The 19,540-nt window shown below is 37.6% G+C and overlaps 1 protein-coding gene across 3 annotated transcripts; it reads right to left on the reverse strand.

Annotated features, from left to right (window-relative positions):
* Positions 1 to 41: 41 nt before the first annotated feature.
* Positions 42 to 17,878, reverse strand: LOC113106496 (adhesion G protein-coupled receptor G3-like). 3 transcript variants are annotated; one of them, XM_026268476.1, is made up of 13 exons: positions 17,768 to 17,878; positions 11,096 to 11,256; positions 10,867 to 10,921; positions 10,374 to 10,461; positions 9,822 to 9,968; positions 9,550 to 9,684; positions 9,378 to 9,426; positions 8,235 to 8,326; positions 5,094 to 5,209; positions 4,727 to 4,995; positions 3,355 to 3,451; positions 2,971 to 3,257; positions 42 to 614 (listed from the first exon to the last, which is right to left on the reverse strand). In XM_026268476.1, the coding sequence occupies exons 2-13, from the start codon at positions 11,163 to 11,165 to the stop codon at positions 490 to 492; spliced, it is 1,530 nt and encodes a 509-aa protein (XP_026124261.1). In that variant the 5' UTR covers positions 11,166 to 11,256; positions 17,768 to 17,878; the 3' UTR covers positions 42 to 489. The 3 variants fall into 3 exon arrangements, with proteins under 3 accessions (XP_026124261.1, XP_026124260.1, XP_026124262.1); XM_026268475.1 differs by having other exon boundaries at positions 11,096 to 11,260; XM_026268477.1 differs by lacking the exon at positions 17,768 to 17,878 and adding an exon at positions 12,002 to 12,018.
* Between the last annotated feature and the right edge of the window lie 1,662 nt (positions 17,879 to 19,540).

The following is a 19,540-nucleotide window of genomic DNA, read 5'->3' on the forward strand; positions in this document are numbered from 1 at the left end:
AAGGACGTTTTTTGTCATGGTTTGTGCTTTCTGAACATTAAGTGATCCCAAACAGGTTGACTTATATATCATTAAAGTTATACTTTAATTGAACAGAGGCTTTCGTTTAACAGCAAACACTCCCAGATATGGCAAACTTCCAAAAATATTAAGCAATATATTGTATAAAGCTCCATTTACTGTATATGTGTAATAAAAAAAAAATTACAAAAATTGTTAACTAAATAAATGTATTTACTTTTATCATTACACTAAATATGATTAGTTTTAATTACAACGTACAGATCAACACATTTAGAAATAAATATTTCCACCCAATAATACTGTATGCAGATTACATTGCAGTCCCCAGGGGCTCTGCAGACCCCAATTAGAAAATCACAAAGCTCCAAATGAGTAAAATAAAAAAAGCACTAGAGTGAAGATTTGGTGTAGAATGGAGGATCCACCTTTAAACTCCACTGTGTGATGGGACTGAACAACTGTTGGTTATCTTGTGGTCACAATTTCATCATTACTGTTGAAGCTGACCTGAATGGTGCCTTTTGATGAGCTGTAGTCCACCTTCCGTGTTTGACATGTGAGAGTCAAAAACCACAAGAAAATAAGGAGACCTAGGCGATGAAATGAACAGTATTAATTTCAGAAAATATAATTTTTTAATCAAGAGCTTTTGCTTCACATAGCAAATTTAGGGCCAAAACCAGACTCAAATCAAATAAATAAACAACTGGAACTTAAATATGCATTAAAATCAAAAAGAAAAAAAAATCAAGTCAATTGTTTTTTTGTTTTTACAAATGGTCAGCCAAAGGACATGCTTAATTATCAAAAAATTCAATGTTTTTTGCACAACTCACAAGGTCAAACTAATAATACTAGCGAGAATACAGTTTTATATTAACATGTGTTACATGTGCACCCTGATATATATGATTATAACTTTATAAAAATGAAAATTAAACATGAAAAATCTAATAAAATTAATAAAAACTGGACTGCAGATTTAGACCAAATTAAACTGTCACTTAGTATTATAAACTGAAGAAAGATATTTGTCAAATATGTTTTCTTACAATTGCTAACAGGGTTGAATGTTTGATCTTTGCAGACACAATGTTACAGTTTGTGCAAATATTGAGGAAATTAAATGATCTCATTTATTTGTCTTCCTGTCATGCTGTGGAAAAGATCCGAAACCATAATTTCCCTGGTGTCACGATGCTCTGAACTTTAAAACTGTGACATCCGAGAAAAACCAACACTTACATATGACTGTAAAGAAACAACATGTAGCCTATCTGGAACAAAGCGGTCAAGACTGGTTAGACCAGTTCGCACTGAGAGATTCTGAAGCCTAAACTACACCACAGGCCTTTAATAGCACAGACACAGCAACATATCACATTTTGATCAATAAAATAACCTATTTCATAATAATAATAACTGACAATTCTAAATTTAAACATGGTTTACACATTACGCAATAATTTTATGAAGTCATCTGAATGGTTCACACTCACATGACAGGAATAGCCTACTGTAGGCTCCTTATAATAGTTTTACATGAAGTGTTTTAATATATCTCTTGTGTCGAGAATCCAATCCTCGCGCTCACTGGCTGCCGCCTCTGAAGATACGATAATAATCTAATTTAATGTAGTTTAGTGTGTCAAAAAGCGAAAATAACACACTTATGATCGTGCTTTACCAGCGGGAAAAACGGGAGAATCAACTGAATGCAGAAGAAGCAAAAGAGATCGACAAAAACAATAAAAGGAGAGTAAACTAACATCGGTGAGGCAAACACAAGGTATAGTAAAAATAGTAGTAGCCTAGTGATGCCCAAGTTGCTTCTGTTTTAGTTTTAAAGAAAAGGGGATTCATTTTTAGCATAGACCACTCTCTTAAACTCACTATGTGTAATGATTGTACTGGATGTTTATAAACGGCAGAAACATAATCTTTTGGTTCGAGTCAGTGGCGCTTGTTGAAATTTTAGCTGATTTGGTCTGGTTTAATCGGATCTCGGGTCTGATTAGTTACTTGTAGAATACATTTTCAACCGGTCTAATATATTTGGAGATTTTTCAATGCATTTTGTAGGTTAGATTTTCATGAACACATTTGCAGTTGTTCTGTAAAATATGTTATTATGAATAATCAGAGTTTTAATTGTATTGCAATGTTTTGACCAGCAGGTGGCAACAGCAGGAGGTGATTTGAGCTGTGTTAGCTACCTCAACATCTATTTTTATGTTTTTGGCTAGCTAGCAATAAATGTAGCTATTTGTAAAATGTATGACCCAAAGCATAAAAAAAAACACAACAAGAAAAAGCCAGAAAAAAAGCACACATTTTCCCTCTAAATTTGGCCTACACAAAAAGAGGCAACCATTGAACAGCTACATTTTCAAATTATTTAAGTACTTTTTATAAATATGTGTATTTTGTAAAAGGCTTGCAGCTACTTTTATCACTTATTGGTAGGGACTGCTAAACAACAATCTAGAAGTTTATTTTAAAGTTTTGCCATTTAATGTATTAATAAAGCAATCAAAACACTGTGTTGTAATGCCATACTAAAAAAAAACTGGGTTGTTTCAATCCAACTTTTGGTCATCAAATATAGACTAACCCAGCTCCCAGACAGCAACATAGTGCTGGCCCAGATCCGGCCCACATCTGGTCTGTGTGAAATCCATGTGGGCTGTATGTGGGCCAGATCTGGGCCAAAACTGCTTCCTGCCTGGCTGGTGGGTTAAAATGTTACATCAAATTGTTAACCCAAATATGTACTTGTGTTAGTCCATATTTAAACTAAAGTATGGCTGAAACAACCCAGCATTCAACATTTTCTTGCTTTAAAAAAGCGATGGGACAAGCAAGTATTAATGAGTGACAGTTATGTATGATTGTACCTAATTTACACCTGCTTCAGTTTCAACTAACACTGTGACAGTTTCTTACCCTGTAAACTGTTGAGAATGGTGAAGACATAGAGCGCAGGGAGACTCAAGGGGCCGTAGGTGGAGAAAGCCAGTACCCAGGGCACCCCCAGAACACAGCTGAGCCCCAGGAGAGACACCCATTCCTTCCATGCCCTCCTCCGATGGTCTTTAATCTGAAGAGTTTGGGATCTCACCTTGTGCATCTTAACCAGCACCACCCCCAGTATAACCATGTTAAAGAGCATCACCAGCCCGAGATAACCGTTGACTGTAATGTAGCTCACTATCTGTGTGCTTATCCAGCATCTAAAGGAGAAGAAGCCAATGAAAACACTCCTGTTATACGCCTGAGAGATGATGGAGAAAGTAAAACTGCAGTGCTGTTTGAATAGATTGATCTTACAGAGGTGTGATTGTTGAGTTTTCTTCACCCATGTAAAAGGTATATCTGCCATACACTTTAGTCACACCGCATATTATCACCGTAATGGTGGGTACACCTATTAATACAATAAAACAAGCTTATGATACATGTTTAATACAAATGTAATTGTTATTTAAAGGTCAGTTTGCCCTTGTGTTCCTCCATGAAGTTGTTTATTGGTACGCTATTCAGGATCGAGTTGAGTTTGCCTTTTACAGTCCACTCTGATTCCAGAATTTGAATTAAATTTGAATTGAGGTAGTAGCAAACAGGATGCTAATAAGGATATCTTCAGATTATTTATTTTTATTTAATAAAGAAAACAGAAAAATAAGAAAATACTATCTTCTTTCATTTTTCAAACTCGTAACTTGATATTTTTTTTGTTCTGTGTAAAGTGATGGAGTGACACGAAGATAAGCACATTATGTTTTTTTTTTTGTTTTCTTTTAATGGTCGGATTATTGCACAGTATGAATTACCATTTTTTGATGGTCATGGTGTGTGCATGAACGAATGTGAAATTAGCTTGCACTTTTTTGAGACTGAAAATGGTGCATGTGTTGTTTCGAGGGTATCTTATAATTTCTTGATTGCCATTTTGAAATGGACTGCCTGCATATTTTACTCATGTTTGGTGATCCTCTTTAATGTATAGGCTATTTGCCCTGGTCTGATCTGTTTAAATTTAGCTAACATTATAGGCCTATTTATATTATTTTGTTGTTATTATTTAGTTTTAAAATGCTCTAAAATGCATTAAAATGCTCTTATCACACTTGATTTTCAACTGTGATATGTCAGCTAAAGTTTTGGCCATTTTTGTTGTTGTTGTTGTTGGAGTGGACAGGTTTCTGTGAGTTTATGGGCCGGAAATCATCCATCCAACATGGCAACAATTATCAAACTGTAAGATTGCGTACATTTACTGAGAAACATTCATGGATTGAAGGAGAGTGTTTGTTTTTGCTTTTGTAAGAGTTTGATTCATGCATTTAGTGAGTGTAACCATTTTTACAGCTCCTTGACGCAAACAAAAAGGCTTATATTAATGCAGCGAAATAAGCCTTAAAAGTGAAACAAGGGGTTTCATGACCCTTTAAATAGTCTTTTTGAGATTTACTATTCACAGACCCTAGTCCTTAATATCATAATCTGATGAAATGTACAGCCCGACTTTTGATTTATTCATCCAAATTTGTTCAAATTTTATGACATTGTGTGTTAAATGGTAAATAATTATTTTTATGACTGGAATTTCATAATCACAGCCGTGTTTTCCACAATAGGGCCCTAAATGAGTAATGTAGAAATAGTACTGGCGATACAAAAAATGTGATTTTGAACTCACCCCATCCCACAAGACTTAGTTTAAGCATGTATCTCTTGATGTAGATATTGAAGACCCGCACCACCAGCAGGTAAATGTGGAAGCCCTCGATGGCTGTCCAAGTGAAGGTGGCTAAAAGACACCAGTGTAGAAGAAGTCCTAGAGCTTGACACACTGAAAGGTCTGTGTGGCCTGAAAACCACACGCTGCACAAAAACGAGATGTGCAACAAGAGAAGGGAGCCTGAGAGCTGCACATGAATGATGACTGAATGTTCACATTGCTTCCTCCTGTGGGGAGAATGGTGAGAGATATTATCAGTTTAGACCAGAACAACTCAGAACATCTCATTCTGAAAATGTATGAGAAATCTGATTTAAAAGCTTACCTCTGGCACAAAAAAATAGCAATCATTAGCGCTGTAAATGCTATTGAAATGGCAGAGCCAACATATGAAATGTAGTTGAGAGCGTCAATATGGGACGCTGAAGGAATTTCAGGATTCTTTCAGAAACATTGAGGACAGAAGAGGAGATTCAAATGAGTACAGCTAAACAGACCAGTTTTATTCAAAGGGGTCATGAATCCAGAAATCTAATTTTACTTTAATTATTTACATAATAGGTCATTGTACTATAAAACATCCTCTGAACGTCAGAGCTCAAAACTTCCTTGTTAGTCCTAAAAAGCTTTTATTGAGATCAAGTTCACATTATTACGTCTTGTTAAAAATACAATTCAGTAAAGTAATTCAGTAAAGAGCAGTGAGTGATTTTCTCACATTTAATTATTGGATTAACATTAAGGACAGCGACAGCAGGAAGTAAATTAGATGCAGTCACTTTAAGAAACAATGCATCCTATATAATGATAAACATCCAAATTCTTTCTCAACTGTTTACATTCACTTAAGACATAACTGACACTTTTGAAAGAGGACACAAGGAGAAGAACTTGGTTCAGATAATGCACGCTGTCTGATCCGACTCTTTGGCACAAGTACTCAGTTATTTTCCGTTTGCTGCTTCAGTGGTTTAAACTCTTTTGAATATTTAAATTGGCAAAGCTTAAAAACAGATGCAATTGACAAGATTTTGTGACGACACAAAGCAGTGGCCCATCAACTGTCTTAAATGACTTTTTAGGCTGGCCTTGGCCAGTCAGTTTAAATCATTTTAGTTTAGATCAGTTTAAATCTCCCTTTCAGCAGTGGGCCCCTAAAACCGTCACCACCTTTCACTAGCAATGGCCCCGTTAGATATGGACCTGACAATAATACCACAACATTTAAGTACGTGTTTGTTCTAATGCCTTATCTGCGATCAGTTATTATTTCTCATATGTAACGTGTTCAGTCAGATGCTCTTTGTCTCAATATCTGTTTATGCATCAGTAAATCAAGCCAGTGACAAACAACACATAACTTCTCTTATAAGCATGTTAATAATCTGTTATTTAAATTGTGATTAAATTACATACACAAAACATTCAGTGAATGCTCCCTTTATAATCGCCAGAGCTGTCAATCATGCAGCAGGAGTTCATATACAGTGACAGTCTACACTACACTATTAATATTATTTACATAATTTTGCACTGTTTGCACTAATTTGGCACTGTTATGATGAAAGCATTTTTGAATGTGCAAAGCTTGATTTGTAATCAGAGATGTATAAAGTACTAGAGACCCATACTTGAGTAAAAGTACAAGTGTTCTATCAAAAAAGTGACTTGAGTAGAAGTTGAAGTGCTCTTTAAGCACCACACTTAAGTAGAAGTACTAAAGTATTCAACATTTTTTGTAAAATTTACTACTCAAGTACTGAAAGTAAAAGTACAAGTATTGTGTTATGTAGCTATTAAAGAAAGTATTTAAAAGTTTGAACATATTGTTTTTACTATTTCAAATGATTAACCTAAAGGACAATCACAATTCCTTAGACTGTAACTTTTTGTAAACAAAAAACAGATTAAAGGGTTATTTCGCCCAATTTGCAAAATTATGTCATTAATAACTTACCCTCATGTTGTTTCAAACATGTAAGACCTCCGTTTATCTTTGGAACACAGTTTAAGATATTTTAGATTTAGTCTGAGAGCTCTCAGTCCCTCCATTGAAGCTGTGTGTACAGTATACTGTCCATGTCCAGAAAGGTAAGAAAAACATCTTCAAAGTAGTCCATGTGACATCAGAGGGTAAGTTAAATATAAAAAATAGCAAAAACTACGACTTTACTCAGCATTGTCTTCTCTTCCGTATCTGTTGTTAGACAGTTCAAAACAAAGCAGTTTGTGATATCCGGTTCGTGAACGAATCATTAGATGTAACCGGATCTTTTTGAAACAGTCCACCAAATCGAACTGAATCGTTTTAACTTTTTTAATGTGGCTGACACTCCCTCCTAGTTAAAACAAGCCAATATCCCGGAGTAATTCATGTACTCAAACAGTACACTGACTGAACTGATGTGAAGAGAGAACTGAAGATGAACACCGAGCCAAGCCAGATAATGAACAAAAGACTGACTCGTTCACGAGTCAAGAACCGTTTACGAATTCGTGTCCGATTCGAGAACCGAAGAGCTGATGATACTGCCCATGTGTGATTCAGCGTGAAGCAGACCAACACACAGAGCGCTGGACCGAACTGATTCTTTTGGTGATTGATTCGGAACTGATTCTGTGCTAATGTTATGAGCCCAGGTAAACCGAAGGTTTGCAATCATCGCCAATGACGTCATTACGTCGAGCGCAAAAGAACCGGTGAACTGTTTTCTTCAACCGGTTTATTGAATCGAACTGTCAGAAAGAACTACTGGTGATCTAGAAACCGATGCAACCGGTTCTTGCCTCGTGAACGAGTCATTATCTGGCTCGGCTCGGTGTTCATTTCTCTCTTCACAGCAGTTCAGTCAGCACGCGCAGTCTTCTTAATCGCTTGATTCGCTCAATGATGTGCCAGCTTCATCAAACCTGCCATCTACAGTTCTGGCAGTGGTAATGTGGGTAACGAGTAACGATGCAGCACATAACAAAAATAACGGAGTAAAAGTATTAAACTCATCGAAAATATGTACTGAAGTAAAAGTGGAAGTAGGGGGAAAAATAATACTCTAGTAAAGTACAGATACCGCCTTTTAGTACTCAAGTACAGTAGTGAAGTAGTTCTACTTCGTTACCATACATCTCTGTTTGTAATGATATGTTCACCGCATGTATGAGCTCAACTTCCTGTCATTTGTTACAGTGCTAATCACTGCAACCTTTCATGCAACAGAATAGAAGTAGATCTACAGTCAAAACAATCCACGATTAGTCTCACAGGGAACATGCCCCTTACAATCAGAGGGCTAAAACCAGGGTAGAAAATGTCCTGTTACTGTAAACATTTGATATGTGAAAATCATACTAACATTAAAAGTGCACCTTTGCTAACATTATCAGATAACTAAGAAATGACCCCTTTGAAAGTGAACACTTTAAAGTAAAAAAAGGTGACTGAAGAGCATCACATGACAAATGCACTTACAATGAGCACTGCAAAAAAGCTCAGATGATTACAGCTGCATACAAAGTCTCCGTTGTCGATGGTAGTATTACAGCCGTCTGTCCTCCAGTTACCTGACAAACAGACACAAATACATACACTAAAACAAAAAGTTGATCCAGAAACATCTATTCCAGTGGTTTTGAACAATATAACATAATTACATTTAATATATATATATATATATATATATATATATATATATATATATATATATATATATATATATATATATATATATAATTAAATAAGAATAAATAAATATTAAACTATAACTGTGCTTCCACTATTCGAGCTCACTGATTGGTTTAAGAATAAACTGCGTTATGTCTTAGATATTTTTGCTGCATATGCTACAGAACAACAGCAGTTGTGCCAAGCGATGCCAGCCCGAGTTATTTTCTGTTCCTTGCCAGTTCATTCAATAAAAACAATGTAGCTTCTGAGTACTAAGTTATTAACCAAACAATGGGGGGGGGGGGGGGGGGGGATTTTTGTGTTTGGTAACATATGTGTTTGGTTGTGTGGGCCGAAAGTTGAAAAAGGTTGGGAACCACTGATCTATTCAAATGAGAACTGTTATTTATTCACATTAATATGACTCATTTTATGACGGTTACAAAATGTATAGGTCGTTCTCAGGAAACAAGTGGTGTGTTCAGGCACATTGTTGGCGTGTTGCTATTTTGAGGAACTGATATTAACACGGCGCTTGCCATCTTGACTATCAAAACACAGAACATGCGATGAAGTTACAGCAGTGGGCATTCATATCTATTTCTACAAGAGGTAACGCCCCTTGTTTTTTTCAGTGACCAATTTTTTTTGATAGAAAAAAACTTTTTTCACATTTATAAACTAACTTTGAGAAACATTTAATACAAATCTGAAACTGCATTTTAATGTCCCCTTTAAGAACTGTGATGACTGTGTCTGTATGGACAGTCTGAATACATCCTGGTACTTTGGGCCTGAGATGCGAAAGTTATTTTGTTATATAGCATTAACAATTTCAAATGAAAAATCAACACACCATCTGAAAATGACCTAGATTATAGAGAATTGAACAGTTGTTTTAGTTTACTTATAGAGATTTATTTTTGATGGTTTGAAAATCATACAGACCTTTGCCATTGTCTTGAAGATGCCAGTAGACACAGGTTCCATTTTGACTCTGCAGTAATAAAAGCACTCATTTACAGAAGAATACATTTGCAAGTGCACAGCCCACAAGGCTCCACAAGGGCCACAGTGTGTTTTTACATTGGCATTATAGTGTGAAATGAAATCATCTCACCTGTTTGGTGTCTATGAATCTGATCTGAACAGGCTGAGAAAGGTTCTGAACTTCATTCTTACCAAGCCACACTCCTAACACAGTTTGCCCGTGCAATATTGTGTCTGGCTTACTTGAGTCATTTCCCTTCTGTGTCTACAGCACAATGACAAATTATTCAAAGAAGAAACCACTGGGTTATGAAATGCAGATGTTGCCCAAAGTAGATAAAATCATTTCTAATTAGACACAAACAAGTCTTTAAGGGACAGACATACAGTAATTCAGTATACCTTGGTGTTTAAACTGCTGTTGACCCTGAAGAAAGTCTCATTGAGAAGAGAGACAAATAAATTTGGATCCCCCTGTCCATTTCTGCTTCTCTGTAATGCCTCGCCTGAGATGTGGATTTTATATCCTCTCTCTGTATCAACTGTTTCCTGATAACAAAGTGAAGACACATTTCAGCGTGTGATCTAACTGATCTTCTTGTGCTGCTGATCATGTTGCTGACACTTGATGTTTGTTTCTTGCTTTATGGCTTTTTTTTTTTTGTCAGTCAATGTCAATCAGACAGGAACCACTGTCTTAAACCTAATATAACTTTTACATTTGCAATTATTCAATTGGCAGATGCTGCTTTCCAAAGCGACTTACAATTGAGGAATATAACAAGTGATTTACCATAAGATGGCAATAAATAATATTTTGGAATATATAGAATAACTTTCATAGAATAACTTTTTCTAGTATGTATAGATCATAATAATATTCAAACACTGACTTTGTCTACATATTGGTTCAGTAAATATCTAGTCGTTTTGTCATCTGCAATTTAATCTTACCTCTGAGGAAATTCGGGTTGAGAAATATTTTGGTAAAAACACTCGACCTTTTTCTTTCTCACAGTTTTTCATTTTCTCTTCAATACACCTGTTAATAAATACATACATTTTATACTTCTAAACATTATAAAATATTACCTGACAGCAAACCTACTTGTCCATTTTATACATTTATTACATTTTATAATTTTTTCTAGCTAACATGGAATGTTCTCAAAACTTTGGCAAGATCCTCTCCCAATAATGTTAACAGAACATTCTTTTCAAAGTTATTTGGTGTTTAATATTATTCTCAAAACGTTATTTATACATTTCTAATATGTCACAAGTATTAGCATTCAAAAGTAACTTTCCCATAATATTTGCGAAATGATAAACGGAACCTTCTCTTAATGTTTAATGTTGACCAAGCTACTTGGCAGTTAACAAGATGCTCTTAGAACATATATTGTTAGCTGGGTTGTTACAAGATAAATAAGATAACGAAACTCACAATGGAACATTCTGTTCTGTCTGACAGTTCGCTGGAACCATATAACAAAACTCACCTGCAAACATGTCATATCATGGGAGGTCAATACCATTGCAATCAATTATTCAATCCAAGCCTTTATCACTACAGTTATTTGCAGATTTATATAAACATTAATCAAGTTAAAATTACATGATTATTATATTTTTTAGAGGTGAAATGTACAGATGCACAGCATATTCATACTCACGTTTTGTAGGTGCTATTGTCGAAGAAAAGATTGGAAATATCCAAAGAACAACACAGCAAAAGCCTCTCATTTCTCCCTTTTTCAATGCTTTGTTTCTCTAGTGTGTGTAGCCTCTGTTCAACCAGTCTGAAAGGCAGGTCTCATGTGATTGCTGTGGTTTCCTGTCTGACAAAGCTTAGTTTTATCATCACTTCATAAAGAACCATGACACATTTAACTCGAGGCATATGTACTAAATTACCATCACGGAACATATGTGGTGTATTGGTGAAAAGAACCCAGACATTTCTAAATGAATAACTAATTACATTTAAAAAATGCAATAAAATTTAAATGTACATACTGTATATAAATGGCATTAGTGGAATGCCTTTCAATAGGTCCGCTCAAACATACATCTCAGATTTATAGATTTCTTATACAGTTATTATAAATTTCAAAAACACCATAATATATATGTGCGTTTACCATATTTATTTACAAATCACAACTTTGAATATTTTGGTTAAATATGATACGTAGGTTTGAGATTAGATTTTTTAGATAATAGATAAGGTTTTACAAAGAGGAAGTTGTTTTTTTCTTCTTTCTATGATTCACTGTTATTACCAAAGGAAGAACTCTTGCAAAAAAGTTAAACCGAACAGCTCACAATGAAAGATTTCAAATGTGCCATTGTTTGTTTGGCTGTTTTATAAGAGTCATTTTCATTAACCCAGGTGTATTTCTCTGGGTCAGCTGGAAGATGTCTTCTTGTAAAAGGTTTTAGTAAGAAAAATGAATGAGAGGACCTTATATGGAGCTGTCCAGAGTGGATTTAGATTTGGAATGAGGTGTTAGCGCTCTGTTTTTCCTCGCTGTAACACACATCCACATAAAGATGTAAAACCATGTAAACAAACATACATGATGCTTCAGTCCACCAAAACGTTTCCATTCCTCTTTTCTGTAATCTTTATGTAGCTGTATTCTTCTACGTCTTTTACTTCTTCTTAATAACAGGGAAACGAAGATCACAACTTGTTGTATTTCACATCCTCCTGTACTAGTGTCGTGACTTCATAATAACCCGTTTTGACCCTAACTGTCTTGGTAGCAGAAAAAATGCTAGTTTCACATAATGGCGTATCATTGTAATGTGACTTATATTTCACCTGACCAGAACAAACCACCATGAAAAATCACATCACTTTATCTTCCAGAGTCAATGTCATGACGATCATGACTTGAACACACCTCTTTTATGACGAGTATTACAATTAATTTGGTATTTTTGGGGCGAATGCAAAGCCATGGAGCATAATAATGATGAAAAAGCCTCATTAAAATATTGAAATTCTGGAAAAGATAACATTAAATGATTTGGTGTAATATTTTAGCAAAGCGTCTTATTAATATTTGACAAACAAGATCATGTGGTACAACCAACATGTGGAAAAAATCAAACTGGAAATTATGGAAGACCCTCCAAAGACTTATCACATTCATGACTTGATAATTAATTAAATTTGTAAAGATTAAAAGAATTTTACATTGTAAAATGTTAATTTGTACATTCACGTCTATTTAAGCGGTGATGTAAGATGTAACCTAATGGTTACGCCACATGACATTTTAGTGCCATTCAATTTGAACTTGGATTGAAAAACCATTTGAAACTAACATTTAATATTAAAAGTACTGGGCATTTCTAAGAAAATGCCATGGGATTCATCATGAACACTCTGGTATGTCATTAACCCAAATTTTCTCTCTTGTAAACCTAGTAAACTTACCTTGCATTGTGTTTAAGATGCAGATCAGGATCAGTTTCGGGTAGTTGATAGGCCTATAACTAGAGCTGAATGTTATACCCACCAGACACATGAGGCCCAAAACTGTGCCAGCATCCTCCAAACTGGCATCTTGTCATGACTGTTGCCCACACGTCCTCCTAGCTTAAAGATCTGTCTGGACACTGTGATTAGGATTGCTAAATTGAAAATGAATATGATGGACAAGTAGAAAATACAGCCATACACGATGTGAAGATCTCTGATCCAGCAGCTGTATTCTATGAAAGGAAGTTGAGCAGCCTGTACTTCATACGTACGTTTGACAAGCAAATTGTGCTACATTTTTTACTACATTTGTCTGTATGTAATGCAAAGTTATCAGAACAGATTTGAAGAAATATAGCATTATATCACTTGCTCACCAATGGATCCTCTGCAGTGAATGGGTGCCATCAGGATAAGAGTCCAAATAGCTGATAAAAACATTGTAATAATCCACAAGTAATCCACATGACTCCAGTCCATTAGTTAACATCTTGTAAGAAACAAATCAGTCACTAAGGCATTTTATATTAAAGCTTTCTCAAGTGAAAACGTCCATCTTTTGTAGTCCTATGACATCAAAATCCCCAACATATTTTTTTAGGACTGTTTTGGACACTTGTAAAGTTTTGCTTGATCTGTTCACATTTCTCTATGTTATTATGTAACTATAATGGAAAAATGACTCATGTTTAATCCTTCGGTGGATGCTTACATGTGAATACTGTGATCTTTTTATCAGCTGTTTGGACTCACAAATCTGTTCAGATGAAGATACACATGGTGGATGGCCTGAGGATGGGTACATTCCTTTAAAAGCAAACATTTACTGGTGCATCTCAAAAAATTAGAATGTCATGGAAAAGGTTTTTATTTTTTGTAATTTAATAAATAAAACTTTCTTATACTCTAGATTAATTGCACACACACACACACACACAATATATATATATATATATATATATATATATATATATATATAATTATTTTTATTTTTTTTTTGTTACGACTTACAGCTTAGGAAAATAAAAAATTCAGTATCTCAAATAAAATGTATATATAAATACTGGGTACCTTTTGGGCTAGTTTAGAACACACAATTATGGGAAAGAATACTGACTTGTCCAGAACACAATCATCAACATCCTCCACGAGGAGGTCATTGCTGAAAGGGCTGGCTGTTCACAGAGTGCTGTATCAAAATATATTCATAGAAAGTTGTCTGAAAGGAAAAAGTGTGGTAGGAAAAGGTGCACAAGGAACAGGGATGACCACAGCCTTGGGAAGATTGTCAGGAAACGCTGATTCAAGAACTTGGGAGACCTTCACATGGAGTGAACTGAAGCCAGAGTCAGCACATAAAGAGTCTCCACACTCAGACGTCTTCAGGAAAAGGGCTACAGCTGTCACATCCCTAGGACCAAGACAGTCCTGAACCAGAAAATGTCAGAAACATTTCGCCTGGGGTAAGTAGAAAAAGAACTAGACTGTTACTCAGTGGTACACAGTCCCCTTTTCAGATGAAAGTAAATTTAGCGTTTTCATTTGGAAATCATCAAGGTCTGGAGTCTGGAGGAAGACTGAAGAGGCACAGAATCCAAAGTTCAGTGTGAAGTTTCTGAAGTCAGAGATGATTTGGCTGCTGTGATGTCTGCTGGTGTTGGTCCATTGTCTTTTATCAAATCCGAAGTCAATGCAGCCATCTACCAGGAGATTTTAGAGCACTTTATGCTTCCATCTGCTGACAAGCTTTATGGACATGCTGATTTCCTTTTCCAGCAGGTCTTTAGCACCTGGCCTAACTGCCAAAACAACTTCCAATTGGTTTGCTGACCATGATATTACTGTGCTTGATTGGCCAGATAACTCACCTGACCTGAATCTAACAGAGAGTTTGTGGGGTATTGTGAAGAGAAAGATAAGTAACATCTGACAACCAATACATAATGAAATGTAGAAAGCAGGGCCGGGACTTTAACGCGTTAATTGAGATTAATTAATTACACAAAAAATAACGCGTTAACTAAGATTAATTAATTACAGGAAAAAAAATTCCGCATTTTTAATAACTTATTTTTGCACCGCGCAACGTTTCTCACTGGATGAGTGTCGCCGGACCGATTATACTGAAGCACCAACTAGCGTTCGCATATCACTGCAGCAGCACATCGAGCCTCAAGTATCACCTAAACCCAAAACATATAGCAGCTAGCGTGGACTTTCACTTTATGTTGAATTATGTATTATTTTGTTGGTGCAACTGGCAGTTTATGTTGAACTCTTTATTGTTTTGGCCAAGGTTATTGAGAGTTGGACTTAGTATGTTATGGCCTCTGAAGCAACAGAGAGATGTTTTCTAATAGTCAGTGTTTCCAATGTTCTGAATGTAATTGACAGTATTGTGTTTTACTTAAAAAACACTTTACAGAAGGTTCCAGCACCTATAAGCTTCCTGAATTTCTGAAATGTACTATTTCTAAATTGTTTCTAAATATGCTATTGCTACAATTCATGGCAAAAATTGCACTGGTCTGCTAGACTTGGTTGAACAAAAATAAACAATATTTTGTTGCTTAAGCTTATGTATTCAGTCATTATTCAATGGTATACTATAAATCCATGTGAAAAAAATTACTTATTACTGTTCTCAGGTCAAATATTTATATGCGATTAAAATGCGATTAATTTCGATTAATTAATTACAAAGCCTCTAATTAATTAGATTAATTTTTTTAATCGAGTCCCGGCCCTAGTAGAAAGATATACATTGTGTTGAGCACGCTTGTTTTGTGTGCTCTAGATGGCTGCCAGTCTGTGCATTAATGGTGGGAATTTTTCTGTATCTCTTGACCTGATTAGGTCTGGTTTATACCACGTCTTTCACACTGCAGCTTATTCTGGTTAACAAACACCCACATACACAGGAAGACTGTCAGACAGACTGTGACCATTGATAATATATTTAGTTCATATGTGCCATTTGAGTAAGTTCTTGCTAGTGTGAAAATTTAGTAAGCATTAGACATTTAGTGTCCAGACTGTGAGTGGCCTGAGGATGTGCCTTCTGACTAGGGTGACCACCCGTCCCACGTAGCGCGTGCGCGCACAGCGTTTGAAGCCCAATTCATGCGTCCCACAAATTGAGACTGTGTCACGCGTAATCGATGCTTGCTCAAAAAAAGTTGATCGCTCATCTATATCTGGAGTCACCAACCCGTCGATCGTGGTCGACAAGTCGATCTTGGAAGCATTTTAAGTCGATCACGAAGATTTTTCAAAATCTGAGAAAAAAGGTGCGAGCCTCCGGTTCGAGTTGGGAGGTGCGAGCCTCCGCTGACTGCGCCTCCCGAAACAGATGAGACATTTATACTTGACGCAACTGTATGAGACTGAAAACCAGACCATACAACTGATTTAGACGCGGGTGCCGGTGTGATGAGATGTATACTAATATCAGTCTGATCGGGCATGATTGTTTTAGGCCTGTAATTGATTGATTATTGAGGTAATAGGGATGGCACGGTTCGCTGAAAAAAAAAAAAAAAAAAAAAAAAAAAACGTTTCTGTTGACGCATGCGCATTCTGGCTTCCCAGACATTACATGAGAGAGAAAAACAACTGCTGTATATGAGCAGTAATTTATTCTTAAAGTGAATAAATTGTAATGAAAAATAAATAAAATTAAATAGCTAAAGTAAATCGTAAGTGGAATTGCATTTGTTGATTCTGTCATAAGCATACAGTAAATCAGCAATTACACATGTTTAGGGGAATAGGGCATTATTAATATACCATGTAAGGTGGTATGTGCTAGAAATGGGTAAACCACTATCAGTGAGTCTGCCCATGGGGTGGGGGCAGTGTCCCACATTGTCCCTCAGAAACATACCCCTTGTCCCCCTTGGGCTTATTAGGAGGTGGTCACCCTACTTCTGGCACTGGACGCAGGGGCAAGGCCAGAAATTTGTGATTGGACCTGCATAAAACTAGGTGGGCAAAGTATAGCATATGTGTGACGAGTGGGGTGGGGCCGAGAGACGTGGGAACGAGGAGCGAGGCCGGTGGAGTGATTGGAAATGAGCGACACCTGCTCAACCCACTGGTCTCGAGTCCCACGGAGGAGATGGAGGGATATAAAACCAGAGCGACAACAGTGACGGACGAGAGAGGACCAGGCCTGGATTTTAGTTTGTGTTTGGTTTTTATTTGTGCGCGTCAGTCGTCCGTGAGGGGCTGATGTGCTGTTTTGTCTTTATTTTGATTATTAAAACCTTATTTGATTGTCCGCCAGTTCCCGCCTCCTTCTTCCAGATGATTATGAAGGTTTTTTTGTTACAGTGGTGCCGAAACCCGGGAGAAGGAGGGACTCGCTGCTGTGGTGAATTCGCGGTGCCATCGAGCAGGTGAGGAAGTGTGCCTCCATGGACGCTTGAGGCGGTTGGCCGGAGTGAGTTGCCGGGGGCGGGCATACTCGCTGCCGGCCGCCCGTGATGTGGAGGGGCGGCTGCCGTCTGTGAGGGAGCGGAGGAGTCGGCGCCGTTCGCCAGGGGGCCAGAGCCTGCTGTCATCTGCCTGAACGGGGAGGAGCAATATGTTCCTCCATTACTGTGCTCATTATCACAAACCCTTCTTCACTGACCAGTGAAAGAATATCCCTATGTTTGAGATAAATATGCAATCTATAGTAACTTAAATGTTTGCTGATTTTGCCACAACTGTTTAGTCCACACGTGAATTCAAATTTTTTATCATTTTGATGATATAGTCCAATATGTCGAATCTGTTTAATTAGGGAAAATGTTTGTTTGCTGCATAATGCACAGTTAAAGAGAATGGGCATTTTTGTGAAATCAACCTTGTAATGTAGGGACGAAATCCTGGAAACAGTTTGCAGTCAACCAATCAGCCACATCTTGGACTGTCCACTGAATCACCTCTGTGCTCATCGTTGTTTCAATCTGTATACAGAAAAGTGTTACAGTTTAGAGAACAATGTCTTGACCTTGCCACCATATACCACATAACCAGTCCATTAATATGAGGATAAACAATTAAACATGATAGGAAACTAATATGGACAGAAAAATATTTAAAAATTTAAAAAATACATATATATATTCTCAACTCTCAACTTGTGTTAGGGATCATGCACAGAATAGCTATGCTTATAAATAAAAAAATAATATACAAACATAGCAGGTAAGATAACGTTAACTTATATCAGTAGTGTATTATACACTGTACATTTTGTAATCACAGACCTACTTTACCAGTAACTCATTTAAACACCATGACATTGAATGAAATCATAATAGCTATACACACAAAGAAAACTTTTTTTAGCAAATTATTCATTAGCAAATTGTTATGAAATATAAGAGATTACCTTAACAGTGTCATGGTCTTGTCATGATCCTGTCTCTATCTCTCTCTTTTTCTCTCTCTGTCTCCCCCTGCTGGTTTATCCCCTGCTGGTTTATCCCCTCCTGTCTCCCTCGCTCTTCGCTTCTGTGTCACAGCTGTCTTCACTTCTCATTAAGATAATTTCCCCTCCACCTGGTTCTCATCTTGCCTCGTTATTTGGGCTACTTCTACCCTCTCGTTCCCGTGTCTCATTGTCAGATTGTTATTTCCGAATGAAGCCGTTGCCTTTGGCGTCCATGTTAGCAGTTGGTCTCGTCCTGTCCTGTCCTGTCTAGTCGGGGTGAAGTTAGTTGTCTGCTATCATTACCTGTACATCTCTGTGCTCACCCATTGCACCCCACAGAACCTTACCTGCTGTTCTACGCCGCGACCGCCCCGCTCTGCGAGCTCCGATCCCCGGCTCTCCCCTGAGCCCGGTCAAGCCTCTACCTCGCCAGCCTTCTGGTCGTTCCAGCCACAGAGGTTTCCTGTGTTTGTTAAACCCAGCCTTCGGGTCTTCCTTGGTTCTCATCTTTGTACTCCTTAGTTGGATTTTCCTGTGGCTTTCCTTTGTTTGATTAAAGACTGTCATTTTGCCCTCGCATTTGAGTCCTCTCTCTTCAATATCCATCACAGAACAATCTGACCACATGATGGACTCAGCGAGTGGCAGCCCGTTCCAGACCGCCGTTGAGGACCAGGGCGTCCTCCTCGGGAAGCATGAGGAGGACATCTCCGCTACCCGACACGCCGTCGGTTCTTTGGCCGCCCAGATGTCCGAGCTGTCCAGCCAGGTGCACAACCTCCGTCTCCAGCCTTCCGCCTCTTATTGTCCTCCTGGTCAGACGGAGCCTCGGATAAACAATCCTCCGGCCTATTCGGGTGAGCCAACCCAGTGCCGCGCTTTCCTTACTCAGTGCGAGGTGGTGTTCTCGCTTCAGCCCGTCACATATGCTAAGGAGAGGACCAAGGTGGCTTTCGTTCTTTCACTCCTCCACGGGCGGGCTCGCGAATGGGGAACGGCCAACTGGGAGACTGGGGCAGAGTACATCTCAAGCTTTGAGCGCTTCAAGGAGGAGATGATCCGGGTCTTCGACCGCTCCGCCTACGGAGAGGAGGCTTCCCGTCGGCTTTCCACACTCCGGCAGGGAAGACGATCCGTGCCGGATTTCTCCGTGGAGTTCCGGACCCTCGCTACCACCTGTGGGTGGAACCAACCCGCACT

Source organism: Carassius auratus, chromosome 7, assembly GCF_003368295.1.
Source record: "Carassius auratus strain Wakin chromosome 7, ASM336829v1, whole genome shotgun sequence".
In the NCBI taxonomy this organism is placed as follows: Eukaryota; Metazoa; Chordata; class Actinopteri; order Cypriniformes; family Cyprinidae; genus Carassius; species Carassius auratus.

Excerpts from the sequence above, each read along its gene's own strand:
- LOC113106496 (XM_026268476.1), bottom strand. The coding sequence starts at position 11,165 with ATGAGAGGCTTTTGCTGTGTTGTTCTTTGGATATTTCCAATCTTTTCT. Across the intron at positions 10,462-10,866 it reads ACAGAACAGAATGTTCCATT|GTGTATTGAAGAGAAAATGA; the intron begins GTGAGTTTCGTT and ends ATTTATTAACAG. Across the intron at positions 3,452-4,726 it reads ACTAAGTCTTGTGGGATGGG|GTGTACCCACCATTACGGTG; the intron begins GTGAGTTCAAAA and ends TTGTATTAATAG.